This window comes from Pecten maximus, chromosome 1 (assembly GCF_902652985.1).
Source record: "Pecten maximus chromosome 1, xPecMax1.1, whole genome shotgun sequence".
In the NCBI taxonomy this organism is placed as follows: domain Eukaryota; kingdom Metazoa; phylum Mollusca; class Bivalvia; order Pectinida; family Pectinidae; genus Pecten; species Pecten maximus.
This window is the reverse complement of record NC_047015.1, coordinates 55,827,944-55,855,484: the sequence shown is the minus strand read 5'-3', so window position 1 is coordinate 55,855,484 and position 27,541 is coordinate 55,827,944. Positions and strand designations below refer to the sequence as shown.

Below are 27,541 nucleotides of genomic sequence, written 5' to 3'. Positions count from 1 at the left end.
TACCTGCTTTTGGAAAAATTACTGGTCAATTACCATTCTGTGAGCAATAATAGTTTCAGTAAAAGTTGCTATGGTCAATATAATATCGTACATTGTGGTAATGCTGACTCAATGAATCCCTGCAAGGCTTTATCAATCAGGTTGTTGGGCCGTAACACAATTTTTATAATTTATAAAGTAAGAAATATATATTTCCTTTGTCTGGCCTTTAAACACCCTGAAAATGACAACAAACGAAAAAAAACAGGAGATATGTTACTTAATCTTTATTATCAATAACTTTGTCGACATACGTGTGCAAATTGTAAATTCTAAAATCTTGCATCTCCCGATTCAACGACACACATGGTATGTAATTAATTCATTGCTCAGGACGATAACGGCGAGAAGATATATGGAAAAAATTGTTACTAGTTTTTATCAGTTAAACTACAACTCACTCTATTGAAGCTTGTGGTTTTCAATTCAGTTCTAACTGCATATTAACTCAAAAGTTCCCCAGGCAAAAGCTTCAGGATCATTAGAAGATAATGACAGATCAAATGCATTACATAACAAAATATTTGAAGCTATATGAAGCCTACTTGAAGCATATTAAAACATTAATCAACACAAAACAGACCAACTTGTTAATGAAACAAATCTACACTTCTGATTTTTAACTAAAATGAAATTTGGTCATTACAATGTTTTAAAACATGACTGCATGTGCATGTTTCTATGATCACAATAAAATTGAGGAATATCGTATAAATATTCTGTGGTTTCAAAACATTAAAAAAATCTGATGCATGTTATAGTGAAATTTTATGTGGTTGCACCAAAACTGTTTGAAGTGTTGGGCTCAAACATGTTTTTCTTTTGCTTTGGTTTATGAAGTTTTTAACCTGATTCTAAATCATGTTTATAAATTCTGAAAAAGCCACCACAGAAAAAATGTCAACCGCATAAAACATAATTGACTTTAAATGAGCTACTTTTAGGTTAATTCTAAACATGGATCCCAGGAATAGCCAATAGTACATTTCCTAGAAGCAAAATATGTCAACAACACTCATATAATTATATAGTTTTAATTCATATTGTGTGTTTAGGAGAAGAATGAAAGGGAAATGAAATGGGACACCATTAAACCGTACGCTAAAAATATGCCATTTCTACAGACAACTGGACACTGTTCAAATTGATATACCGTAGTACACGCTCAATAAACAGGCTCTAATTTTTACGAAAAACATTCATGTAGACTACCGTCAAATGTCTGAAGAGGGAAATTCAAATAATTTTGAACATTTGACAGAATGAAAAGAAATAAAACTCATAGTAGACAAAGGTTTGACAATAATTACCGTCTCTTCCGTTCAATCGCTCGTCTCTTAATCGTCTCCCTCGCACGCATACATTACAAAATATAACAAGAAATCATTATATATATAGCACAGTAATGCCTACCATGTACACCAGCAATGAGTGTCGCTACCAGGCCCAGTCAAGTGGCCCACTACTTACATAAAAGTATAAATAATCACACTGGGGGTACGTTATATCACCTTGTACTCAAATATAACTTATAAATTTCTACAGAGAAACTTTATCTTAGGAGGAAAAATGTTTAATATATTTATACAGGACATGCAGACGACCTACGATTCGTAGTTTTAACCTTGGACAGCATTTCCCCACTACTTCCCCTGATAAGATGGAACATTGTGAATTGATAGGATATTATTTCATCAAATTCTTTCTGTATGGCAATGATGTCGTAATGGCTGCCAGTGATAAACGTAACAAGGCTTAAAAGCCTAACATGATCGCTGCATCTAACAACTTGTCACAAACTGAACACGTTAATATTACTATTTATTGAAATTGCACACTCATGACACCAAAACAATGTGCCTGTAAATGATGGAAACTTGTGTGTTATATTTCGCCGATATGTAGCCCCCAACCCCCCAAAAAAAAGAGTTCTAAAAAATCTGGCTTCCAACCAAGTTCCTTAATTCTATCATCTCGACAAATGTTGAAGATCTCGTCAATATTAAATGAGCTGTGCATTTTCTCTCTCCAAATAACAATAAAAGACTAAAAATGTCATGCGTGTTGTGCTGGTAGGGATCAACATATTGCTGGTCGGTACGTCTCTACTGGTCACAGATCAGTCGGCAAAAGGTACCAGCACAAAAGACTTCACATACAAACTCTGGTACAACATTTCTAGATATTAGCGCATGATATTGTTCTGCAAAGCTCTTTGTTCATTCTTTACAGGAAGTAATCCGGAGTTCTCCTTGTTACATGAGGCTCTCCTCGTCGTGGGGCTGGATCAAACTGCAAGCTGGTGAAAGAAAGAGAAGTTATGTTACATTTTTCAGAAAGTTTTCTTAAATTCAACTATTATTGGTTTCCACACCGATAGCAATTAAATGACTAAAGTACAAAAAAAAAAAAGATGCACTAGTTCCTTTATGTTCATCCCAGTCTTCTTTGAAATCACATCAGAGTTATTCTTAGTAAATGGTTTTACTCCATGTGCGGCTTTGTGCTCAGAGAACCTCTCATGCTTTTATAAGAAAGAATATGACGATATAATTTTTCAGTCGAATTGTGTACTTACAATGAATACTTGAGAGCATCATCTAGTTCCATAATGGCTGCTTGGTTTCCACACCGATAGCAATAGTTGGGGGCACTGAATATTGTTACAACATTCCGATCGTGGCACCAATTGTAACCCTTTTAAACAAAAAGAGAAAACTCCGGTAAGATTTTCATCAAAATTTCCTCGACCTGAGGACTTAAAATTGATGGTTTCAAAATGGTAGCAAAATTTCAAATTGATATTTCTCCAAAAGCTCTCTTCCTATTTTGAATTATATATTTTTTTAACAAAACAGGAAAAAAGTGTTATAAAAACACTATACTCAAAAACAAGATTTGCAGAATACAAAATGTTTAGTGCCCCAGCCCCTCTTTAACTTCACAATCATTATAACAAATGTTGAATATGAGGAAGTCAATATTTGGACTTTATCTTAGTAGGCAGCAGAATATGAGGAAAGCATTAGCATTAGTCATGACCAAATAATCCTTAATTAAAAGCCATATTGATTATCAAATTCTGCTAACATACCATATAAGTATATTTACACAAAGGCAAAACAAACTGTGACAGAGGTCTAGTCCAAGGGGAATAACTCTTAATTTTTTCACATGAAGTCAACTTTTCAAATGCGCAAAGATCTAAGAAACAAATCAATACCTCCATTACTAACTGATGCGCTCTGGATACCAGTGTCAGAGAGTTGCTGTGATTGAATGTCTCTGAGATGTCCTGTCCAAATGTGTAGCCAGCACCACGGGGAGAAATACCCCAGCCGCCTCTGTCGTCCGGGTCTGACCATAGCAGATCACACATTGGTCCCTGTGTATCAAACAGGTTTCATTTAATTACATTAGCAATCAATGTACACATTACTTAAAATTATTTACTGCTATCTTAAATAAAATCTGCTCACAATAAATAACTTAAGTGCTATTCAATAATTAACATTAAGATACTTTCAACATTCTTGAAGAAGGTAGCGGGTCACAAGTTCACAACAAGCCGGAATGATAGGTTGGTTGTTTTATTAAATTTGATACTGTCAACATGACTTAAATTTGTTCTCTGTTTTGTTCTAACTACACAGAAAAATAGTTCCAGCCCTGACAATATTTTCTGCCAAAATATTATTCAGCACTGTAAATTTTCTTCAAAATCACTTAAGCAAAATATAGTAATTTACAGAAAGATCCAGCTTGACTGAGCCTTGGTCAATTTAATAGAGTTGGCTCTGTGACACATGGCTGAAAAAGTCCCCAACATACCTCATGAGGAACCTCCTGGATTCTGTCTAAAGCTCGTATATGATCTAAAGTGTCTATAGATGGAGACAAACCACCGTGTAAACAAAATATCTGCAAAGAAAAAAATTAGCATTACAATTCACAAATATTCCGTGACTCATTAAAAATTGTTAAATCTGAAAGTAATAAAACGCGAAGACAAATTAACTTAAGTTGTTTTCTGCTCGTACTTCTGAATTTAATCAAGACTGCAAATACCTATAACTAATTTAGAAAGATTTAGCTATATAGCTAACACATGCAGAAAGCCAGGCTTATTTGGATACTGTAAAAAAGGGTTATTTTTCATTATTCCAAACATAACTTTTTTTTCCCATGGATAATCAACATATCGAAAGACTTACCTGTGTATCCACTAAGGCAGTAAGAGGGGAGGTAATCAAAGAGGTCGGTGAAATATTTCCAAACGTTGGCATTTCCATACTTTCTTAAGCACTCATCGTAGAAACCATATACTTGGGTAATTTGACGGCTTTCATGATTTCCTCGTAGGATTGTAATTCTGTCCTTAAACCTTACCTGAAAAGCAAAAATAATATAAAATGTATATCAAATCATACCTGTAACCACATTGAACAATACATTTTTAATTTAAGATTTTCCTTTCAAATGTTCCCATGACCTAATGTAGTTACCATTGTTAATGTTTAAAATATTTTTTTATCCAAATCCTTGGATTTCCAACATTTGAAAATTAAACTAAAAATACATATTTCAATATCATACATGTAACACTGACCACAAAAGTTGTTCAAATGAAATTCATCCGTGTGAAGCTGTAGTTTGAATGTAAAAAGTATCTGTAACTGGATGAAATCACTTGCTACTTGGGATCAGGGCATCCAGTTGACCCTTGACTTTTAGCAATTTCAGAAGTCAAATCACTATTTCTGAGAAATCTGAAGGGTCAAAACATATGTCAAATAGACATGTCCCTTCGAACCCAAGAGTCGGATCTCAATTTGGCGAGTCAAAAACATACTCTCAAGGGTCTACTGGATGCCCTGGGGATGAACTGTATGTTTTTCCTTATTCCTTAAGACAACCCACCCAATATTAAACATGTAGCATTGGATAACACAAGCAGGGTGTGGATACACACTTGAGATCAACCCCACAAATAACCAACAAAATGTTTAAGATTTGAAGGCTGCATTATTTATATATATATTTTGTGTTTAGATCAGAGAGAATGGGAAACAGACTTTCAGGGGTAAACAGTTTTTTTTGAATTGGACATGAATAAGCCTATTATCTATTCTATTGATACTCCTGAAGAAGCCCTGGACTTACCAATTAATGGATAAAGACTTGGAATGTCAATGTCTACCATGGATTTTTGTAAAATTACAATTTGTACCCGTTCTGAAAACCTTATTATGTAGATTGCAGGGATAATTCTGGAGGGGGCCATAGGGTCATTTGCCCCATATTTTCCAAAATGACCCATCAGAACTCGCAGATTTCTTCAATTTTCTATGTTTTGCCCCATAGGATTTCTGAAATCTTGTCAAAATGGCCCATGATTTTTGGGTCCCGGGTGAACCCTGTATAAGCTAGATGTTATTAAAAAACAATAGCAGACAAGACATTGTTTTACTTTTAACTTTGGTTGTGTTGCAACATGCAATATGAAAAAGCTCCTTACCTTCAATGCTACTAGAAGACTAACTGTTTCTACCGAGTAGTAACCTCTATCTACATAATCTCCCATAAATAAGTAGTTTGTGTCGGGTGATTTTCCACCTATGCGAAACAGTTCCATCAGGTCATGGAACTGGCCATGGACATCACCACACACTGTCACTGGACATTTGACTTCCTGTACATTGGACTCTTTTGTTAAAATCTCTTTCGCCTGAAAAAAAAATCAAACAAAAAAAGTTAAATTTCATAAAGTACCAGGTTTTCTACTTGCGATTTGAAATAAAGTCTGGCTTTGGTCCAAAACCCAGTTGGTATAAGTATTATTACATTTTTACCAGTGAAATATCGAAAATTATCCATTCTATTAAAGTGATATTTTTCAATAGTGAAAAATATCAATTTTCTTTATTTGACCAATCAGAGAACTGCTTACAAACGACGGACAATGGGGAAAATTAAGATTTGTATATTTGTATATTTGTGAGTCGTTGACAGAGGACCACAATGAATTCTAGGAGTGACTAAGCTGCCTCAGTATATTTTGCTCTAAAATGTAATAAACAGAATATCTAACAGCATCTTCAGTAATTATACCAAATATATTTCACTCATGTAGCTAATATTTTGATATTTTTCACGAGTGCTAGCCCCACTCGTGAAATATATTTGGTATTACTGAAGACACTAATAATAATGAGATATCCTCTATATATTTATTCATGTAAGAATATTCAATCCATATCCATAAAATGTACTTGCCCTGACCAAAAATGTTATATTCAATAGTTCTTAATTGGTATTGGAAAATAAAATATAAGCAAAATTATTACATCTGTTTAGTTTATAACTATATACTTATATATTCACATCATGTATCTTTGCGTGTGTAATATCTTATTCCACTAATAAGTAACACCCCCAGTAACAAATTTGTTAAGAACAGCATTTGATATTATTGGAAAAATTTTCAGATTCACACTACTTGTTCATAGTTTAGTAACGCCCTACTCTGGTATGTGAAATGCTTAGGTTTTGTTTCACTCTTAAAACAGATGCTGGATAAATGGGGACTATTTCAGAAGTAAAGAAATGAAAATTAAGTAAGAAGTTCTGTTGTATTTATTGCTGAATTGATTATGACACATATATAAGCGCCACTTTGTAACTTTATCCTACGTATCGAACATGTGTGCACGCACAGTAGTGGAACAGCAGTCAGTCAAGCTAGTAACTCGTCCCCAAGGCAACACAAAATATAGCTTCCATATTGAACATGTTTTGATTATTACCATGCTGATACATGCAAAAAGTCATGTGTATTTTGTTGGTAAAAGATAAAGTATCCTCGTATACAGTGCAACTTCCCAAAACCGAACCTTCTAAACCGAACACCTTGAATACTGAAGAATTTTCATTGAGGAATGGTCCTCCTTAATATAGATTAAAAAAATTCAAATACGATACCTCGAATATTGAACACGGCGATTTGGTCCAGTTTCCCGTTAAAATTACTTCTGAAACCAGCCTAACTAGCACTAACAAAGGTAGGCAGTAACCGTGAACAAATATACAATCTATTATTTGTTATCAATTACAGATATAAAAACCAGATAATTTTTTAGCTAGTAATAGTTCGACCTCTGGCTGTTTATAACTGACACCATTTCGGATAGTTCGAACTTGTCAAATGAAGAACGTAAAGTAAGATTTTTTCGCCCGTAAACTCCATTGAAAGCTCGCGACGACTCAGCCCCGATGACCGGACCAATGCCAACATTTAAATTTGATCAGCAAGCACGTTTAGCGCTAGGTTATTAGATTGTATGCGTGATCATTAGAATGCGTCTGTGATTTAATATATGCCACATATTTTAGCGTTAATTCAGGTTTTTTTTTACATTCCAAAATACACCACGCACGAGACAGCTGATTGCAAATTTTGGCCCCGACAATGTATAAATAACATGCGATATTTGTATTCGTGCTGTATGGCTGCTGTATGGCAAACTAAGAAATCGTCCGTGTATTTTCACATATAACTAGTGTTAACTTAGCATTATGATTATCTAATTGTGACTGGACATATCTTAAGTATTGCCAATCAAAGTATTACCTGAAAACCTGCGACCTCACGCTAGGTAAGCAGGCCACGCGAGGTGTCGCTTGCGGTAAAGTTGAAAGGATCGGCTGCCCGATCGTGCTGAGTGACGTGAAGAGCATTCATATCAAGTCAAAACAATCCACAGGTGTCCCAATTAGTGATGGATAATTTTGCAGGTATCAACTATGTTTGGTAGATGATACGACTGGGCATATTTAAAAGCAGACATGTTGATGTTCTGACCTAATTTTACCAACATATATCGCCTATTTTTACAGTAGTGCTTTCATAAACGCAACAGGTTATGTAGACTGCTTTAGATGTATTAAAGAGACCATTTATCACAATAATATAGCGATAGTTTTTGATTCAGATAAAAAATATAACCATGCAAAGATTATACTGTACAAATGTTTAACTTTTGTGTCACAATGAAACGTGTACGGTACTGTTTTGGGGCCTACTGTAGCTACGCATTAACCAGGCGGCTTCGCGCAATAACCATCATAATTATCGTGAAATGAAGAACGTTTACGATCAATTAACATTGAATTAACCCTTTGCCACATGTAAGCGCCTCTGGACGCCTTTACCCCTTGCCACATGTAAGCGCTTCTCGACGCCTTTGCATTATCTCCATGTAAGCGCTTCTCGACGCCTCTACGTTATCTCAATGTAAGCGCCTCTCGACGCCATGCCGGTTCGGTAAACTTAGACATGGAAAATCCCGTGATTGAGAGCGACACCTATCTGGAAATCCCTGATACTATTTTAAGAAGATATCAATGCATCGACCAATCAGATTTGTACACGTCATTCATACGAAAGTTTTTGAATAAATTAACCTAGAAAGTGTGAGTCATGAGTGTAGAAAAGTGTGACAACAACGAGGCGTAATGGCGGCTGTGGCTACGATTTTGCGCGACATTTTTGACGACGATGATGATAATTTAGAGTTCGATGGCTTTGGACCTGAATACATTGAGTCAGATATTGATCTTAACGATGTTCTAAATGAACTGTCAACAGATAACGAGTCCGAAAATGAGGACGAACGACGACTTGTTGTACTGCCGCCATTACGTAATGTTGACCGAGATTTTTCGCCGATCACAGTAAATGATTTTGTTTGGGAAACGGGGCCAGTACTTCCAGAAACTTTTGATGTTGATACTGCAAGTCCCATTGATTATTTCTACCTTTTCTTCAATGAGAATCAGTTTTCCACCATAGCTCGACACACTAATAACTACGCTCGCTGGCATTTGAAAAACGAAGGTAGATTTGACCCAAAATGGTCGGATACACATTCCATCGTCGCGACATCGGATATAAAATATTCTAGGCTTAAGCCTGAACTGTTGAAATACTCTTGTGAAAACTTTGAAAATTCAGTTTGCTTCATTTGGGAGTTAATGTTGAATCATTTCATGTACAGGAATTCAATGAATTATAAATTACATTGTCAAAATATTTTGAAATTTGTCTGTTCTGTTTGTATACAGCTGATTTCGTGGTTATGTGTTGTTGGTTTTATAAAGAAAATAGCACAGAATTAAAATTCAAGAAATTCTGAACATAATTCTAACTTACTAAAAATGTCTAAAACAACTATTTCACTTTCAAAATTAGGTTTAGAAAAATTAATCAAAATAAAGCTTGATTTCTCAAAAACTGCCATTGAGATGGTGTATGTATATTTCAGTCAGCGCGATAATGTTGCATTGCAACAATGTATCTTTGCTCTATTGGCACAGAGTGCTGAAGTGTTATAACCTGCATGTGGCAAAGGGTTAAATAAAATACTATCATTTTACTAACTTATAAATGTGCCATTGTTCAGACCGCCGTTGTTACGTATCAGATTTACGATGGATGTGTTTGTGTCTTAATGATTTCACTCTGCCGAGATTTTCGCCGATATTGACTCGAATAGTTCGAACTCACACTTATTTTCTGAAGCATAATTTCGAATAATTCGAAATGGTTTGTCAATATTTATTTAATTTTGTTCGAACTAACTGGAGGTTTACCGTATCTAGATTGCAGGGATAATTCTGGAGGGGGCCATAGGGTCATTTGCCCCATATTTTCCAAAATGACCCATCAGAACTCGCAAATTTCTTCAATTTTCTATGTTTTGCCCCATACGATTTCTGAAATCTTGTCAAAATGGCCCATGATTTTTGGGTCCCGGGTGAACCCTGTATAAGCTAGATGTTATTAAAAAACAATAGCAGACAAGACATTGTTTTACTTTTAACTTTGGTTGTGTTGCAACATGCAATATGAAAAAGCTCCTTACCTTCAATGCTACTAGAAGACTAACTGTTTCTACCGAGTAGTAACCTCTATCTACATAATCTCCCATAAATAAGTAGTTTGTGTCGGGTGATTTTCCACCTATGCGAAACAGTTCCATCAGGTCATGGAACTGGCCGTGGACATCACCACACACTGTCACAGGACATTTGACTTCCTGTACGTTGGACTCTTTTGTTAAAATCTCTTTCGCCTGAAAAAAAATCAAACAAAAAAAGTTAAAATTTCATAAAGTACCAGGTTTTCTACTTGTGATTTGAAATAGTTTGGCTTTGGTCCAAAACCCAGTTGGTATAAGTATTTATTACATTTTTACCAGTGAAATATCGAAAATTATCCATTCTATAGAAGTGATATTTTTCACTAGCGAAAAATATCAATTTTCTTTATTTGACCAATCAGAGAACTGCTTACAAACGACGGACAATGGGGAAAATTAAGATTTGTATATTTGTGAGTCGTTGACAGGGGACCACAATGAATTCTAGGAGTGATTAAGCTGCCTCAGTATATTTTGCTCTAAAATGTAATAAACAGAATATCTAACAGCATCTTCAGTAATTATACCAAATATATTTCACTCATGTGGCTAATATTTTGATATTTTTCACGAGTGCTAGCCCCACTCATGAAATATATTTGGTATTACTGAAGACACTAATAATAATGATATATCCTCTATATATTTATTCATGTAAGAATATTCAATCCATATCCATAAAATGTACTTGCCCTGACCAAAAATGTTATATTCAATAGTTCTTAATTGGTATTGGAAAATAAAATATAAGCAAAATTATTACATCTGTATAGTTTATAACTATATACTTATATATTCACATCATGTATCTTTGCGTGTGTAATATCTTATTCCACTAATAAGTAACACCCCCGGTAACAAATTTGTTAAGAACAACATTTGATATTATTGGAAAAATTTTCAGATTCACACTACTTGTTCATAGTTTAGTAACGCCCTACTCTGGTATGTGAAATGCTTAGGTTTTGTTTCACTCTTAAAACAGATGCTGGATAAATGGGGACTATTTCAGAAGTAAAGAAATGAAAATTAAGTAAGAAGTTCTGTTGTATTTATTGCTGAATTGATTATGACACATATATAAGCGCCACTTTGTAACTTTATCCTACGTATCGAACATGTGTGCACGCACAGTAGTGGAACAGCAGTCAGTCAAGCTAGTAACTCGTCCCCAAGGCAACACAAAATATAGCTTCCATATTGAACATGTTTTGATTATTACCATGCTGATACATGCAAAAAGTCATGTGTATTTTGTTGGTAAAAGATAAAGTATCCTCGTATACAGTGCAACTTCCCAAAACCGAACCTTCTAAAAACCGAACACCTCTGAATACTGAACGAATTTTCATTGTACGGAATTGGTCCTCCTTTAATATAGTATTAAAAAAACTTCCAAATACCGATACCTCTGAATATTGAACACCGGACCGATTTTGTGTCCAGTTCCTGTTAAAATTACTTCTGAAAACCAGCCTAACCTGAGCAATCATGACACAAGGTCAGGCCAGTCAACCGTGAAACAACACTATATCAATCTTATTTATTTGTTAATCAATTCAACATGATATAAAAATCCAGGCACTGCATGGATGCCATGCAATTTTGGTACATTAGAAGATGGCTTAACGTGATTTGGACGGAGATTTTTTTTGAAAAGCCTCAGATTTTGTCTCAAATCGCGTGAGAGAGCTCTTAGTGGGAGAAATGTTTAAATATCGTGAGTCTCACCAAGGACGTGAGAGGTGGCAATTCTGTTATTCCATCACAGTTAATCATGAATATCAGTGTAAGATACTTTTATTCATAAATCTTATAAACTAATGCAAAACACAAAATTTTTAAATCTAGTGTGCGAATGAAGGAAGTAGTCCCTTTAAGTCTAGATCTGAGGCAGTACAAAGTTAGATCGCCAATCACTGGAATCACTGGATGACATCGATATAAGTCTTATCTGACTTCTTTGATGTATCTTGGAGTTTTCCCACAACTAATGTTTGTCCTTCGCGACTTCGTTCCGGTTGCACACACACTTGATAATCGCAAAATTGTATATACACTTAAAAAGTTCTAAAATACATAATGTATACTCAGAGTATAGTGTCGAAGTGGCTCATAAAAAACTGGGGTATATGTCTTTACTGAGAAAGGTAGACGTTACGACTGTAATACATTTATCGGTTAACTGATAGTCCAATAGTTCTACTATGGTTATATTGTATACACAGTTTGTGGAATACTTATGACGTAGTTTCCCAGTTGAGCTGGATTGGAACTCGCACATTCCACATGTACTTGTTGTGTTATTGCTGATCTTACTGTTCCAGGTTAGTTGAACGAGGGTTCAAATTTCAGGGGGTGGTTATGCCAGTGCTTGTTTAACCTGTCCTTAAAGCTATTTACTGACGGGGCTGAAACCACACATTCTGGTAGCGAGTTCCAGTTTAACACAACCCTGTTGCTGAAGTAGTTTAGGGTTTTCTGCTTTTTACATGGTTTTTTAAATAACTTCTTTGAGTGGCCACGAGTAGCGCCGTATTCGCACAGTGTGAAGAGTTTATCCTTTTCCAAGTTTTCCATGTTGTTGAGAATTTTATAGACCTGCAGCATGTCCGCTCTTCCCCTTCGATATTCAAGGGTTGGTAGTCCCAGTAATCGTAGTCTTTCCTGGTATGGTTTATCTTTTAGGGATGGCACTCGTTTGGTAGGATCTGCGTTGGATGTTCTCAATTGCTCTTTTGTCCTTGATGTACATAGGTGACCAGATGACGGAAGCATATTCCAGGTGGGGTCTTACCAAAGATTTATATAATTGGACGAACATGTCTTTGCTCATATAAGTAAAACTTCTGAAGATGATCCGAACTATTTGATTGGTTTTTTTCACTGTTTTTTGGACATGAACCGAAAAGTTTAAGTTCTCGTCTATTATGACGCCTAGATCTTTCTCACTTGTTGTTTTTTCTATGTTGAAGGTGTTGTTGAGTTGTGTGAGGGTGTAGTTTGTTGTCCTTTGCTTAGATCCTAACTCCAGGTGTTTACATTTTTCAACGTTCAGCTTCATCAACCAATTTTCTGTCCATTGACACATTTTGTCTATGCTGAGTTGTAGATTGAGTTGTTCTTCCTGCGTTGAATTTTTTAAATGCAAACAGTGAATGTATTTATATGCCGAAATAAGCGATTCGTTTTTCAGAAAAGAAGCTACTCCTATACGTATATGAGGTCTTATTCCACCTGATTACATTGGTGGATATTGCGACCTCATATCCCCTCGGCGCGTTTTTCTTGTAGCTGCCAGCGCCCTGATTCTGGGGCGCGACAAAAAAGTGTCATAAACATGACAGCCTGTCAAAAGTTTCCTGTCGTGTAAACCTCTAATATTATTGGAGTAAACAGAAGCATGCAACCCTAAATCTTCATCTGGAAATGAGGTAATCTCAGTCTATTAGTTTTATTAAGGCAGAGCGAAGTGAAAATGTAAAGAATCAAAGGCACAAGAGTTTTAATACCTGTTAATTAACTATATAACTCTGAGGACTGTTTGAAGGGATCGAGTCTGTCGCATAACATACAGATAAGTCATAGATCTGTCATATATATCTATCTAATTTTGTTTTGTGTCGTGTCAGAATATTTGAATATAATCAATTACAATTATGAATCTAGATTAATTACCGTCATATAGCTATAGGCCAATACTGTATGTAGGCCTATTCAGTACTGACAGTAAAATAAAATGTACCCAAAGAATCTTCCACACCACCTGCAATGTTACGAATCAATTCATCATGAATTCACATCAAACATAAACAGAACAAAAATAACCTTTCAAGTATGTCTACCTAAAAACTGCATTCTCGAAATACCAATGAACACAGACGTGAAAACATATCGGGAAACGGTTTGAGGTTACTTCGTAGCAACCGGTACAAAAATATACCTTTTCGCACAAGGATTTAACTTGGTTTTCTGACAATTGCTTGCATTCATTTAACTGTTCAATCCATTGGTCGAGTTCTTTGGCAGAAGTCCTGTCTTCTAAGGGATCCATATTATGTTTTATAATGTCTTCAGTGTCCAATTCATGTACGAACACGGTTTCCCGTGTTTTCAAAAGCAGCTACAGACAAAATGGCCGCCGTGGGTCTGAGGTGCGATGTGACGTCATTCCCAGATATAATGCTGATTAATTAAAGAATATATATACGATAGAAGCAAACGTTAAGTTTCTAACAAAGTATTTTAAACAAAAAATAACTAAAATAATAATCATTTATAACGTATAAAAAGCATTTTATTTGGGATATACGCAGCGCCCTCTGAGATTGACACGCTACCAACTTCCTTTTCCGGTCTTCCGCCATAGACCACGGTCACGAAAAATAGACGTGACCAAAATCCAACGTAATCGTTGCGAGAAGACCATAACTAAACATGGTGGAGCAAATGACATTAAGAGGAACCCTTAAGGGTCATGGAGGATGGGTCACACAGATTGCAACTACCCCACAATACCCAGATATGGTGCTGTCATCATCACGGGGTATGTTATTTTCACTTTCGTCCACCTGCTTGACGTGTAATTTCTTGGAAGGAAAAGTGCTAAAACCTTCGACTCATTTAAAGGATGTTTTATATCAATAAAATGAGATGTGAGATGATGGCGTTTAGTTGTCTGTAATGCAGACAAGTGTTATTTCGGGTAAGTTGCTGCGGAGCCGGATTGGCCGACAGCCCACAGGGGCTCGCGACACGTTCCAATGACCCAGAATAAAAAAACGATAACATCTTGGTATGATCCCTAGATGACTTAATTATTCACAAGGAAAGGGGCATCGTCTTCTAAAATTTAAAAGGTGTTTTCAAAAGTTCGATTTTGACCTCAAATAATTTCCATTCATGGCTCGGTTGAAAAAAAAATTCTCTAACCGTTTAAGTGATGCACATTGAGCCAGAGTTATAAACCTACTTCATAAGCAAACTTTCCAATGAAGAAACGTTTTACGCACATATGCCATGATTTACTTGTATACTGATCGCCCCAACTTGTACTACTGTACAATTTGTTTCGTTAAAAACATGTCAAAATTTAAATAATTAATTTCCATTCCAGACAAAACCCTTATAATGTGGAAGTTGACCAGAGACGAAGCCAACTATGGTCTCCCACTAAGGTGTCTGCGCGGTCACGGCCACTTTGTGTCGGATGTTGTCATGTCATCGGATGGACAGTTTGCACTGTCTGGGTCATGGGATAAAACTCTCCGCTTGTGGGATTTGAGTGCGTAAGTATACCAAAAATATTGAAATCGGCACACAGTCGTGTCGACTTTACTATAGTCATGAACTACTGAGCAGATTTCAATTAACCCTTTGCCACATGTAAGCGCCTCTGGACGCCTTTACCCCTTGCCACATGTAAGCGCTTCTCGACGCCTCTGCATTATCTCCATGTAAGCGCTTCTCGACGCCTCTACATTATCTCAATGTAAGCGCCTCTCGACGCCATGCCGGTTCGGTAAACTTAGACATGGAAAATCCCGTGATTGAGAGCGACACCTATCTGGAAATCCCTGATACTATTTTAAGAAGATATCAATGCATCGACCAATCAGATTTGTACATGTCATTCATACGAAAGTTTTTGAATAAATTAACCTAGAAAGTGTGAGTCATGAGTGTAGAAAAGTGTGACAACAACGAGGCGTGATGGTGGCTGTGGCTACGATTTTGCGCGACATTTTTGACGACGATGATGATAATTTAGAGTTCGATGGCTTTGGATGTTCTAAATGAACTGTCAACAGATAACGAGTCCGGAAATGAGGACGAACGGCGACTAGTTGTACCGCCGCCATTAGGTAATGTTGACAGAGATTTTTTGCCGATCACAGTAAATGATTTTGTTAGGGAAACGGGGCCAGAACTTCCAGAAACTTTTGATGTTGATACTGCAAGTCCCATTGATTATTTCTACCTTTTCTTCAATGAGAATCAGTCTCCACCATAGCTCGACACACTAATAACTACGCTCGCCGGCATTTGAAAAACGAAGGTAGATTTGACCCAAAATGGTCGGATACACATTCCTTCGTCGCGACATCGGATATAAAATATTCTAGGCTTAAGCCTGAACTGTTGAAATATTCTTGTGAAAACTTTGAAAATTCAGTTTGTTTCATTTGGGAGTTAATGTTGAATCATTTCATGTACAGGAATTCAATGAATTATAAATTACATTGTCAAAATATTTTGAAATTTTTCTGTTCTGTTTGTATACAGCTAATTTCGTGGTTATGTGTTGTTGGTTTTATAAAGAAAATAGCACAGAATTAAAATTTAAGAAATTCTGAACATAATTGTAACTTACTAAAAATGTCTAAAACAACTATTTCACTTTCAAAATTAGGTTTAGAAAAATTAATCAAAACAAAGCTTAATTTCTCAAAAACCGCCATTGAGATGGTGTATGTATATTTCAGTCAGCGCAATAATGTTGCATTGCAACAATGTATCTTTGCACTATTGGCACAGAGTGCTGAAGTGTTATAACCTGCATGTGGCAAAGGGTTGAAGGTGAAAGGGAATATTTTCAGATCCTTCTGTAGAAATATATAGAGTACTAGTGTTTGCCATTATCCAGATTCCAGGAAGGCAATACGTTGCTACATACTGGCCCTGTCATATCTAGTATCATCAAAGTAAACATGGATGCTTCCTGTTTGGTTTTACAGAAATCAGGGCTCTGAAAATTTGTTAGAGACATTGCTAAATTTTTGTTTTCATTTTTAAAAATTATTGCGTTTATATGTATTTTATATCGGTCTTAGGAAGGTTATCATATTTTTGACTGTCATTTCATAATTGTGATTAAAAAGGAGGGGAGTGGAACAACAAAGTAACCTTTATTAATTTTATTTCTTGATCTAAACCGTCAGATTTAGACCATTGGACCAGTTAAATTGTAATTCATGGACAATATCACTTAGTTGATATAACGTGTAATGTGCACTTGATGATTTAAAAAAGACACATTTTACCATTACTGATGGAAACATTTGAAAGAAAAATGTCCTGCAATTATGAGAGTGCATAATAATTTTTTTTTTTTTCCATTTCCCTTTACATGTTAGATTATTTTCTTGTAACAAAAAATAGAATATTAACCATTGAGGGTTTTAAACAGAGTTTAACACACTTTACTAAGTTCTAGAATGTTTACAGCCTTGAAGGAAAATTAGTCCATTTAATCGATCAAATCTAGCTTGTTTGAATTTCATTTTTGGTTTCTCTACATGATTTTGTTGATGTGTAATAATTTTGTGAATTTCCAGAGGAACCGCCACCCGAATGTTCAACGATCATGAGAAGGATGTGATGAGCGTTGCTTTTTCTGCTGATAACCGACAGATTGTGTCTGGGTCCCGGGACAAGTCCATCAAACTGTGGAACACTCTTGGTGTCTGCAAATATACCATCCAGGTAATGTAAACAATACTGAACCCTGGTCACAAATGCAAGAAATTGCAAGGTGTACAAATTAATGCAGGCAGAAATTCTGTGGGAGATCCTGCCGGATGAATTTCATTCTAAACACCTTGTAGATTGCAGTTTGACATTGTTGAACTGAACACTAACTTACAAGATAGGTCCTATTTCTAGAGCCAAATTATTTTGTTAGTTTGATGATAATATATTAACAAAATGGTCTTCATATATCATGGTTTTTGAATGGTGGAAATGGAGATATTGTGCAATTTAAAAAAAAATCTGTATTAAGGAAGAATTTGACACCAGAAACACCATACTGATTCGGGATTTTCCTACAATAGAATCTTGGTCCGTTAGATGGACCCATTCCTCTAAAGAAAATCTTGTGAAAATTCCCAATTTGCCAATGAAAATTCCCAAAATAAAGGCCAGTTTTTCAAAATTACTTCTGCCTGATGTAAAAAGACCACAGGTAATTTTGAACAAATAACACAATGATATAAATAGCAAATGAAATAAAGATAATATCTATTGAAAAGAACCTGAAATTTCACTTTCCTCTGTTTTCCCAATTTCACATTTTGACGCAAAAAATTCCCAATTTAGTGGAACCTGGACGAAAAATTGTAGAGGAAAATCCCTGCTGATGCCTGTATGTGTATCGGACAAAATAGCATTCCAATTTGATGTATTGTGACTTTGCAAAAATATGGTAAAATATTGCAGTTTTGTTTACCTTCATTAGAGATAGCTAGGGATAGGGAAGGCTTATTTGACATGACCAATTGCAATAAGAACTTGGTTTGAATCGTGTTGCAAGAAGACACCTTTGTAAAACGCTGTACCTCCCCTTAATTCGTATTGGTCATCACACATTTTAGCTCCAGAGCATTTACAGGAACTTTCCACTCTCTATAAGCTGTCATGATCACTACGATCTGACACAGAATCCTTGTTATGCCTTCCTAACTCTGGTGCTATGACTTGGAGTAACAGGTGTCGTGGAAAGGTAGCAGCCACTTTGTGGAACAGCTAACCATCTGCTACCAGGAAGTCAAAAATCATCTAGGTGTTTTCTGCAGCTAAACACCCATCATAAAAAGGATGCATCTTTACTAATATAACTGATACAGAATTTACAACACGGGTGGCACTTATTTTCCAAATGGAATAGCTCTGAAATATTCTGCCCTATTTATTTGCAACTTTCCCCATATTTTTTTCAGGATGAGGGCCATTCAGATTGGACATCATGTGTCCGGTTTTCCCCCAACACTTCCAACCCTATCATTGTCTCCAGTGGTTGGGATAGGATGGTCAAGGTAAGCAAACATGCAGCACAATTTTCTGTTGATTTGCACTCCCAACATATCTGGATTCGGAGGGAGGACTGGTTGAAAAATCATCATATAAAAAATTGAAAAATTACCTTTGTACGTTTCAAAACCAATTTAATACTGGTGTTTGTAATTTCCAAGTTGTGTAATTATAAATATTCCTCAATCAGATAGTACTGCAAGAATGATGAGATTGTTGAGCATTGGGCAATGACACTGATGATTCAAGTGCTTATGCTGACTTGCATACTTACTGGTATACATTTTAAAGAATTAAACATTCAGCCTGTTTTAGCACCTAACCTTTAAAATCGATGAAAACAATTTAGTAATGTGAGCTGCCATTTTGTGAATTGACAGGTGTGGAATCTGACAAACTGCAAGCTAAAGACTAACCACGTTGGCCATACTGGTTACCTGAACTGTGTAACTGTCTCCCCCGATGGTTCGCTGTGTGCTTCTGGAGGAAAGGTAAATTATACCTTGAGATTACTTTGGGTCAAGATTTGTGGATTTTGAACTAGGCATGGAGGGAGTTGTGGATAATCTCACTGAAGTGAAATTCCCATCCTATTGAATATTCATGATGCAGAATTATTCCTTTTTTGCTTGATTTCTTCATATTATTCATATTTTCTTCTGCTGACGAGGTTGATGACATGTTTCGCTATTTAACCAGAATACAACTTAACTTTTATATAAGTGTTCGTGTATAACTGGGTTGTACATGACTGGTTTGGTGCCAAACCATTTTCATTTTTGATCAGTCATTCAACCCACGGCTTCTGATTAGTTCAATTAAATATTGTCTGATTTAGATGTAATTTGTTAGGTGGTGTATGATGCTACAAACACTTTTGCAATGTCAAGTTTATTTATGACTGCAGGTGTGATTTTGTGGCATATGTAACTCTACCTGTTACAATCAGTACCTGTTTACATTTCAGAGATGAAAATGTTCTGCCGATTTGGCACCAATTTTTATCATTTTTGAGATCGATACAGAACCGTATATTTTTCTGTGGTAGCTTTTCCAGTGACGGGTGTATCATGCTACCACTTGCAGAGTTCTTGTTTAACAAGCTGAATTTTGAATACAGGACACAACGGGAAGATGTTTTTTTGTTGCATGAAGGCTGTACATTAAACTGTTTTCATTGATAACTTAAATTCTGCGTAACTGCTTCACATTAATGCACAGTGGTTATCTAATGTTTGTTTTGCTGTTTTCTTGTAGGATGGACAGGCAATGCTCTGGGATTTGAATGAGGGCAAACACCTGTACACCCTTGATGGAGGTGACACTATCAACTCGCTCAGCTTCAGCCCCAACAGATACTGGCTCTGTGCAGCAACAGGCCCCAGCATTAAGATTTGGGTAAGAACTCGGAATTTTGAGAAGGAAAAATGGGAGATGCAAGAATGATGAGATTGTTGAGCATTGGGCAATGATACTGATGATTCAAATGCTTATGCTGACTTGCACACTGGGCCAAATTAAGTTCTGTTGATGAATACAGATATTGATATCTTTGGTTTAAAGATATGGTAAATGCCTTTGTATCGAGCATAAAGATTTGGGTAAGAAAATAGAATTTTGAGAAGGAAAAGCAGAATTCTCCCAAGAGTCACTTCAACATTGTCTATTTGGGTTAAGAATATATCCCTCCATGCATATTACCTGGTAAGAAATTAACATCGGCGATTTTCAAGAATCCCATTCAAAGCAGAAGATTTCTAAGATACTATATGCAAACCAGGCTACTTTTTTTTTTTTTCAATTTACAGTTAAAAGTTTATAAATAGATTATTTGTTAAAAGTCATTAATAAGTTTGGTTAGATGCCATGAACAATAAATATTACTGATGGTGAACATGAAAATGGGGGATGCAAGAATGATGAGATTGTTGAGCATTGGGCAATGATACTGATGATTCAAATGCTTATGCTGACTTGCATGCTAGACCCAAGTAAAATCATGTTGATGAATACAGTACTATTGATTTTGATATATCTTGGGTGTTGAAATATGGAAATGTACTTGTATAAGGTGATGGATGCCGAGCACAGAAAAGTTAATATTTTGCAAAATTTTGTAAATGATGTATGATTATGCCCTAGCCTGGTAATTGACATCTAACAACTAAATTTTCATTGTAGGATTTGGAAGGCAAGGTGGTTGTTGATGAGCTGAGACAGGAAGTGATGTCAACTGGCACAAAGGCCCGCCCTCCAGACTGCATCTCGCTGGCTTGGTCCTCGGATGGACAGACACTGTTTGCTGGTTACACAGATAATCTGATCCGTGTGTGGCAGGTGTCTATGGCAGCTAGAAGTTAACTAGCAAACAGTCCCCTGTGAAATTTATTGACTTTAAAACTACGTAATGTCGAACAGGCAACATCGCGCAAGCTCATCTGCGACAATCCTCCAATAAAGTGCTGCCATGGAGAAATATTGTTTGGTGTCTGTGTAGTTATTTATCCATTAATGCATCTTCTTGAAGCATTCAACAGATCAATTTGATACTGCTTCTGCAAAGTTGCAATTAATTACCAATTTAAACAGATCACATACACAGTACTTGCTGTGCTATTGTGAGAAATTATCAAAATGTTAAGAAGAATACTTTCTGCTTTTTTCACCTTAAGGAGAGGGTAAGAATTTTGACAACTTTGAATTAACAAATTGAGGTTGGGCGTTACAGAACTTGCCATATAAACTAAAAGTTCTATTTCAGAGGATATTTGTTAGAGTGATGCGTCAAATTGTTAGTAAATTTTTCTGCTCGTATTTGATCAATTGATGGTAATTTCACACGGGGATTTTTCTCACTGATTTGGGAAAGGGCCTTTTTGTTTCATTTTGGAAAGAAAATTGATGAATTGGGAAAGATTTTTAAGGAGTAAAACTGCAAATTTTGGGAATTTGGCTAAAATATGAAATCATTTCAATTGGGAATGAGGCCAATTAACGGCCCCAAAAAGCCTTAAGAAAAAGCCCCGTCGTAGGTCAATAACAATCTTTGATAGAATGCAGTGCAAACTATAGCACAAACGGTGATGTCTTCATCATAACAAGAACTGCCCCATGAAGTAGCAGTCGGTCAAATGCCACCAATGATAATTTATTCATCATCACACTAGCTCTACTGGACAACACGGAGATCTATATAAAAAAAACAAGGAATACCGGTATGTTACAATTTCTGATCATTTTATTTTTTCATCGAATACAATGTACCAGTGGAATTGACAGTCTCCCAACACATTTACACCGACAACAGTAAGCAAGTCATGTAGATGGTTAGATCTGTATAACCTTGCACAATGCATGTGATCAAGAAGTGGTTTCTTTGTCACAAAGGCAGAGGTCAGGCCCCTAGTTAAAACATATTTGGGGTTATATAAATTCTCCCCAAGAATTCTGCTTCAATTAAGTAAACATGAACATTGTTATTGGCCGATCGCAAGCTTTTAAATCGGCTGCTTGTTAAATTTTTTTTAAGTCTTGCATTCAATATTAACAAACTACAAAGTTTTCCAACCTCATTTCAGCTTTAAAAAATTATAAGCTGAAAAACAAATGGAAACTCTTTGCTTTTGTGTCAAAAGTATAACGAAACTTTAAAAAATGTCTACTTTAAATAAATTACTTTTACAGCAAAAAGCAATAGGATCTTTCTGAAGGACACATTCTTGCACAAGACATTTATAAACATTGTGTGCACTATGAAAGAACTAGTATTTGCTATCACAATATAACTAAAAACTCTAAAAATATGCGCCAGCGCATTTAGGAGTTTACCTAAAGAAGATATAATTTCATAAAGCATATAAACAGTTCCATATAACATATTTACATTTACTTTATACAAAAAAAAATGTATCACCAAGATGCAGAATATATTGGCTGACCTATAGGAAATGTATTTTATCCAATGATCATTGTATCTGTAAACAAAGTACGTTATCAAAAGCTGTTAAATATACCACAGCTGTTTCATAAGCAAAATATGACAAAAGTGTGCAACTTAAAGCAGAAATTATCTAGACAGTTAAATATTTATTTCTTAGATTAATAATATTCAAAAATTTGTGTATAACTAAAATATTTGTTAAATATAACCTGAATGGCACATAAAAATTTAGTCTATTTCAAGGGAGATAATATTTTGATGTCCATCCTAGTTGCCTCCCTTTAATATCACTGAAAATCATATGACCATTTCACGCCTTTAAACTGCCTGCATTCACAGAAGTATGGATGTTTCGAAGAAAAAGCTGGGTCACAACCATTTGCCTATATTTAATGAGTGCAGTTGGCAAGAATTAATCGCCTACAATTTAATGAGTGTAGTAGTTTTCTCATTCACCTGACCAAGGTGTATGATTGCGAGTCTTAAAAAATAAGTAAATATTTTACATGAATCTTTCTTTGTGGTGCTTGCTTCCACTTGTAAGCTATAGATTAGGTATACACTGATCTTGTGCTGTCTGTCCCGTTGTAATGCCAAATATGCTACAGATATGGACCGTACTTGTGCTGTCCCTCATGATATAATGCCACATTCAAACTTGGACCAACAATATACTAAGAGATTGCTTGATATGCCATCTACTCATATATTCATAATATAAAATATATTGTCCTTTTGGTGCACAAACATTTATGAACTCTAAGTCTGTTTAAACAAGTAAAGCATGGTATAAAATTAATCTATTTTTGGATGCACTTAACAAACTGAAGAATAACTTTAGAAATAAATATACCGTATATAGGATATAAAAAAGCAAAAGTGAAATTTATAAAATGAAATACTGAGAATCAAGGATTATATATATACAGAAGGGATTCTGTTGGATAAGTACAGCATATCATAGAACTGGTCATTCTAATGGACTAAAAAAAACAGATTTTTGGATTTGCATTATTCATTTCAGTACAAAATAACGAAACAACATCAATGACGCAAAAACAAAACAAATTAGTTATTCAACAAGTTTTTGTCAAAATAGGATTTTCAATAAAATTTGCCTTCGCACAAAAGAACTCTAATGTAGCTTACATATCATTATGTACGTAAAGGAATATGTGTATTTAAATATCAGTTTTTCATCAGCATTACCAGAGGATATTTTAGTTAAAATGTCTGTATGTCGGCAGATTCAGAACCATTTGTGGTACCAGTAGTAAAAGGATTGATTTAACAGCTTTCTTTTCCCTAAATATCAAAATAATTTCAAATACAAACATTGCCATTTTTTGATGTTTAAATCTGTTTTTTTTTTATTTCCTTTTTTTTTGAAGGAGAAGCATGGTAATGATTCATTTCATTACATTTAAAAAAACTTTGAAATGTTACTGAATATTTGCAGAATTTCACAAATATACTAAATGTATCAAAAATAGGCAAAAGAATCTAATGATATAAATATACTTTGTAAAAGGAACACACATTTAATAGAACAGATGTTTCACAAATAGCTGTTTATATTCACATACTGTATATGATCAACTAGCTAATGAAATAAATGAACATTTCATTTAAAAAATATACAACTATAAAATATTTCAATTTCAAAAAGAAACAAAGGAATGTCTAAAAAAAAATGTACCAAAAAAAAAAAGTTAAGAAAAATGAGCAGTGAATTACCAGATTTATTTACTAATATGGGAACAAATAAGTCATTTACTAGTAATATTAAGTAAAGCAGAAAAAAGACTGAAAATATGTTTCTGTAAAAATCTTCATTTGATAACAAATATTCAAGTTTTTGCGTCTTTCTAAAACTTCTATTTCAATGCTGAAATCAATGAATGGACTTAATGTACGGTTGTTTCATGAATTATGAAAATCAAAGTGTATCTTTCAGAAACATAAACAGATTTTCTATATATAATATTGGAGCTATATTTATACATTATTGCCTTCTTTTGTGGGCATTATTGTCTGATAACGTTGTCAAGCGATGGCACAGTACCCTGGGTCTGAGACAACACTATATCAGACCATAGTGCCCTCAAAAGAAGGCAGTCAAGTTTTAGTACATAACACTTGCATTACTCACTTACTTTACTAATTTCAATAATCAATGGAGTATCCTCCCTAACCCCTCCGCTCTTTAAGGCCACAAAAGTAGCACCCCTGTGTGTAGCCAATGGGAAGTCAGTATTATGTCATGTGATGTACTAATTTACTAATTTCATCTAAGAATCTATCTTACTTTCCGTTCTTCATTTCACAAGTTCAAACTATCCAAAATGGTGTTAGCTATAAACAAAAACCGAACATTAATGTACATTTAAAAACCAGAAATCAAACTACATGTATTACTAGATATAAAATCATCGTTTTTTTCTGGAAAAAAAATGCGTGTTCAAACTGTCTGTGGAGGTTTACCGTAAATAAGGCCACCAACTATGAAAGATAAAAGACAACTCTATCACAAATAATGAAATATGAGATCACCTGCTTTGAAGCAAAGGGGCTTGACACATGCTTTGAAGCAAAGGGGCTTGACACATGCTTTGAAGCAAAGGGGCTTGACACATGCTTTTGAAGCTGAAAGACTTGTAACTAATATGGAAATAACACTTGCATTACATAATCAGGTGTATCAAACTATTTCATCAAGAAATTCCACTGCCAAGTAAAATTCTATTTAGCAATTTACCTTTTTGGTGTCCCTGTTCTTAAATTGTAGAACTAATCAATGCAGTAATTGGTTGTTAAAACACCCCTTGTCAATAAGCCTAGATATATTTGAGTGAAATATAATTAAAATACAAAAAAAATTGTACTCTTTTCATACAATTTCAAACCCTAGACATGTTTTTATTGCTCAATTAGAGAATCAAAGCGTTTCTGCACTAACCTTATTTACTTTCCGAAATGAGGAAACTTTAATTGAAAAGGACTATGTCCTCCTTGGTAAGTATTAGCGCCCCACCCTTTAGGTAAGACCAATATACCCAAGCAGACTTTCCAAATGTACAGGTTGTTGGTAAACATAATATATATAGTACATTAAGTGCTCAGCTCAAAAGAACATTAAAAAATCTTGATGCTTCTAATTTCTAATTAATACATGTGTGCATACATAAGGCAGAAAAAAAAATATATGCATTAAACAAATATAAATATTTTCGGCAAATCTATAACAAAAATAATCTATAACAAGTTTTACAATATAAACACAAAAGTCATGACCACAATATGAAATGTTTTTTTCCTAAAAAAACTAAAACTGTCGCCAGGATAGCTGACTAGTACCCCCACTCTGAAATCCATCCAGAAACCCACTGTACTCGAAGCACTTTTAGAAAAATACAGAAAGGGTGAAAAAAGCAGATCAAAATGTATATGTGCTGAGTTCATAAGTCTGGATGAAGTTATCTGGACAAGAATCAGACTGACAACCTGATTCCAGTACCCCCCCCCCCCCCCCCCCCCCCCCAAACTTTGTTGCAAGGAGTATAATTATAAATATCATGCATTGTGACAAGCATTCTCTCCATATCACAGAACACACTACATTCTTATCACTCTATAGTATTATTTCAATTGAGATTTTTTCCCCAATTAAATTCAGCACATCTTTAGTCAGTGTCATAGTTGTTATAACAGTTTTAAAATTCATATTAATATTAAGCAAGAGGTCAATTGTTACGTGACAAAATTAATCTGCCATAAGGACTCTCTGTAAGTGTACACCCCCATTACAAAGTTTTGATATCTTCATGAATATTAAAATTTCAACATTTTTTCTATTCCACCCACAGCCAAACCAACTACACACCTACTTAGTTTGTACTGTTTCAATCAAGACAATCAAACTTAAAAACAAAAAGTATCCTTTTCCTCAAAGTTCAGCTTGTATTTCCCAATGTCAATTCTATAACAACATCAATAGTTTCAACAGTGCTTATGACAGAATCACAGGGGTCTGACATGTTACTATTGCCCAGAATGAAATATTTAACCCAAGGGTCGGACTCCCAGATCACTTATTATTGAAATTATCTGGGGTCAGGACCTAGGGATAAATTTCTATTCAGGTAATTATAAGTGATCTTGGGGTCAGACCCTTTCAGTTATAGGAACATGTCAAGCCCCTGAGACTGAGTGTGCGAATTAACAAAATTTGGATATCTGTATTTACATGTAACAACTAAAACATAAAAGTGTCCATTCCTGATTTGATTCAATGGATATCAAGATAAAAGCAAAACTAAGCAAAGTCAAAAAAAAAAAAAATTAACAATTTGACTGCACATTTTAATTTGCCACCAAAAAATGGAAAATATCTCTATAATGAGTGTATCAGGAACTCTCTAAAATATCTTAAGCAAATTTGTTTAGGATAGACAGATGAAGATAACATTTATGTCTCTAACCAAATGAAGGTGGGTCCATAAAATGGTGTTTATATCAATTTATTTTAAAAAATTAATTTTGATTTTTAAATATATTTCACAACCAGGGGAAATCACTCTAGTTATTCTACATATGAAATCACCTTGGCATTGATTTCGGGAAAGGGATGATTTTGGATCAATACCATAATATCCCTCCATCTAAGAAAAAAAATAGAGGCCCAGAAGGCCTGCATCACTCGCCTGGATATTTCAGTAATCATGGCAAAAATATTCAAAGTTACAAGTTGCATTACAATTATTTTTCTTCC

General features: G+C 35.0%; 2 protein-coding genes across 2 annotated transcripts; one reads left to right on the top strand and one right to left on the bottom strand.

Annotated features, from left to right (window-relative positions):
- Window positions 1-244: 244 nt before the first annotated feature.
- LOC117338604 (serine/threonine-protein phosphatase 2A catalytic subunit beta isoform-like) lies at window positions 245-14,179 on the bottom strand. The gene is given in 8 exon segments (XM_033899965.1): window positions 245-2,338; window positions 2,618-2,736; window positions 3,263-3,424; window positions 3,871-3,960; window positions 4,254-4,280; window positions 4,282-4,428; window positions 5,558-5,767; window positions 13,963-14,179. Coding segments are annotated over 8 exon segments (939 nt in total). The 5' UTR covers window positions 14,074-14,179; the 3' UTR covers window positions 245-2,265.
- Window positions 14,180-14,355: 176 nt separating this feature from the next.
- Window positions 14,356-21,310, top strand: LOC117338593 (receptor of activated protein C kinase 1). The gene is made up of 7 exons (XM_033899954.1): window positions 14,356-14,565; window positions 15,136-15,307; window positions 17,357-17,504; window positions 18,740-18,835; window positions 19,211-19,321; window positions 20,088-20,228; window positions 21,012-21,310. The coding sequence occupies exons 1-7, from the start codon at window positions 14,457-14,459 to the stop codon at window positions 21,189-21,191; spliced, it is 957 nt and encodes a 318-aa protein (XP_033755845.1). The 5' UTR covers window positions 14,356-14,456; the 3' UTR covers window positions 21,192-21,310.
- Window positions 21,311-27,541: the final 6,231 nt, after the last annotated feature.

Excerpts from the sequence above, each read along its gene's own strand:
- LOC117338593 (XM_033899954.1), top strand. The coding sequence starts at position 14,457 with ATGGTGGAGCAAATGACATTAAGAGGAACCCTTAAGGGTCATGGAGGA. Across the intron at positions 17,505-18,739 it reads TCTGCAAATATACCATCCAG|GATGAGGGCCATTCAGATTG; the intron begins GTAATGTAAACA and ends TATTTTTTTCAG. Across the intron at positions 18,836-19,210 it reads GTTGGGATAGGATGGTCAAG|GTGTGGAATCTGACAAACTG; the intron begins GTAAGCAAACAT and ends GTGAATTGACAG.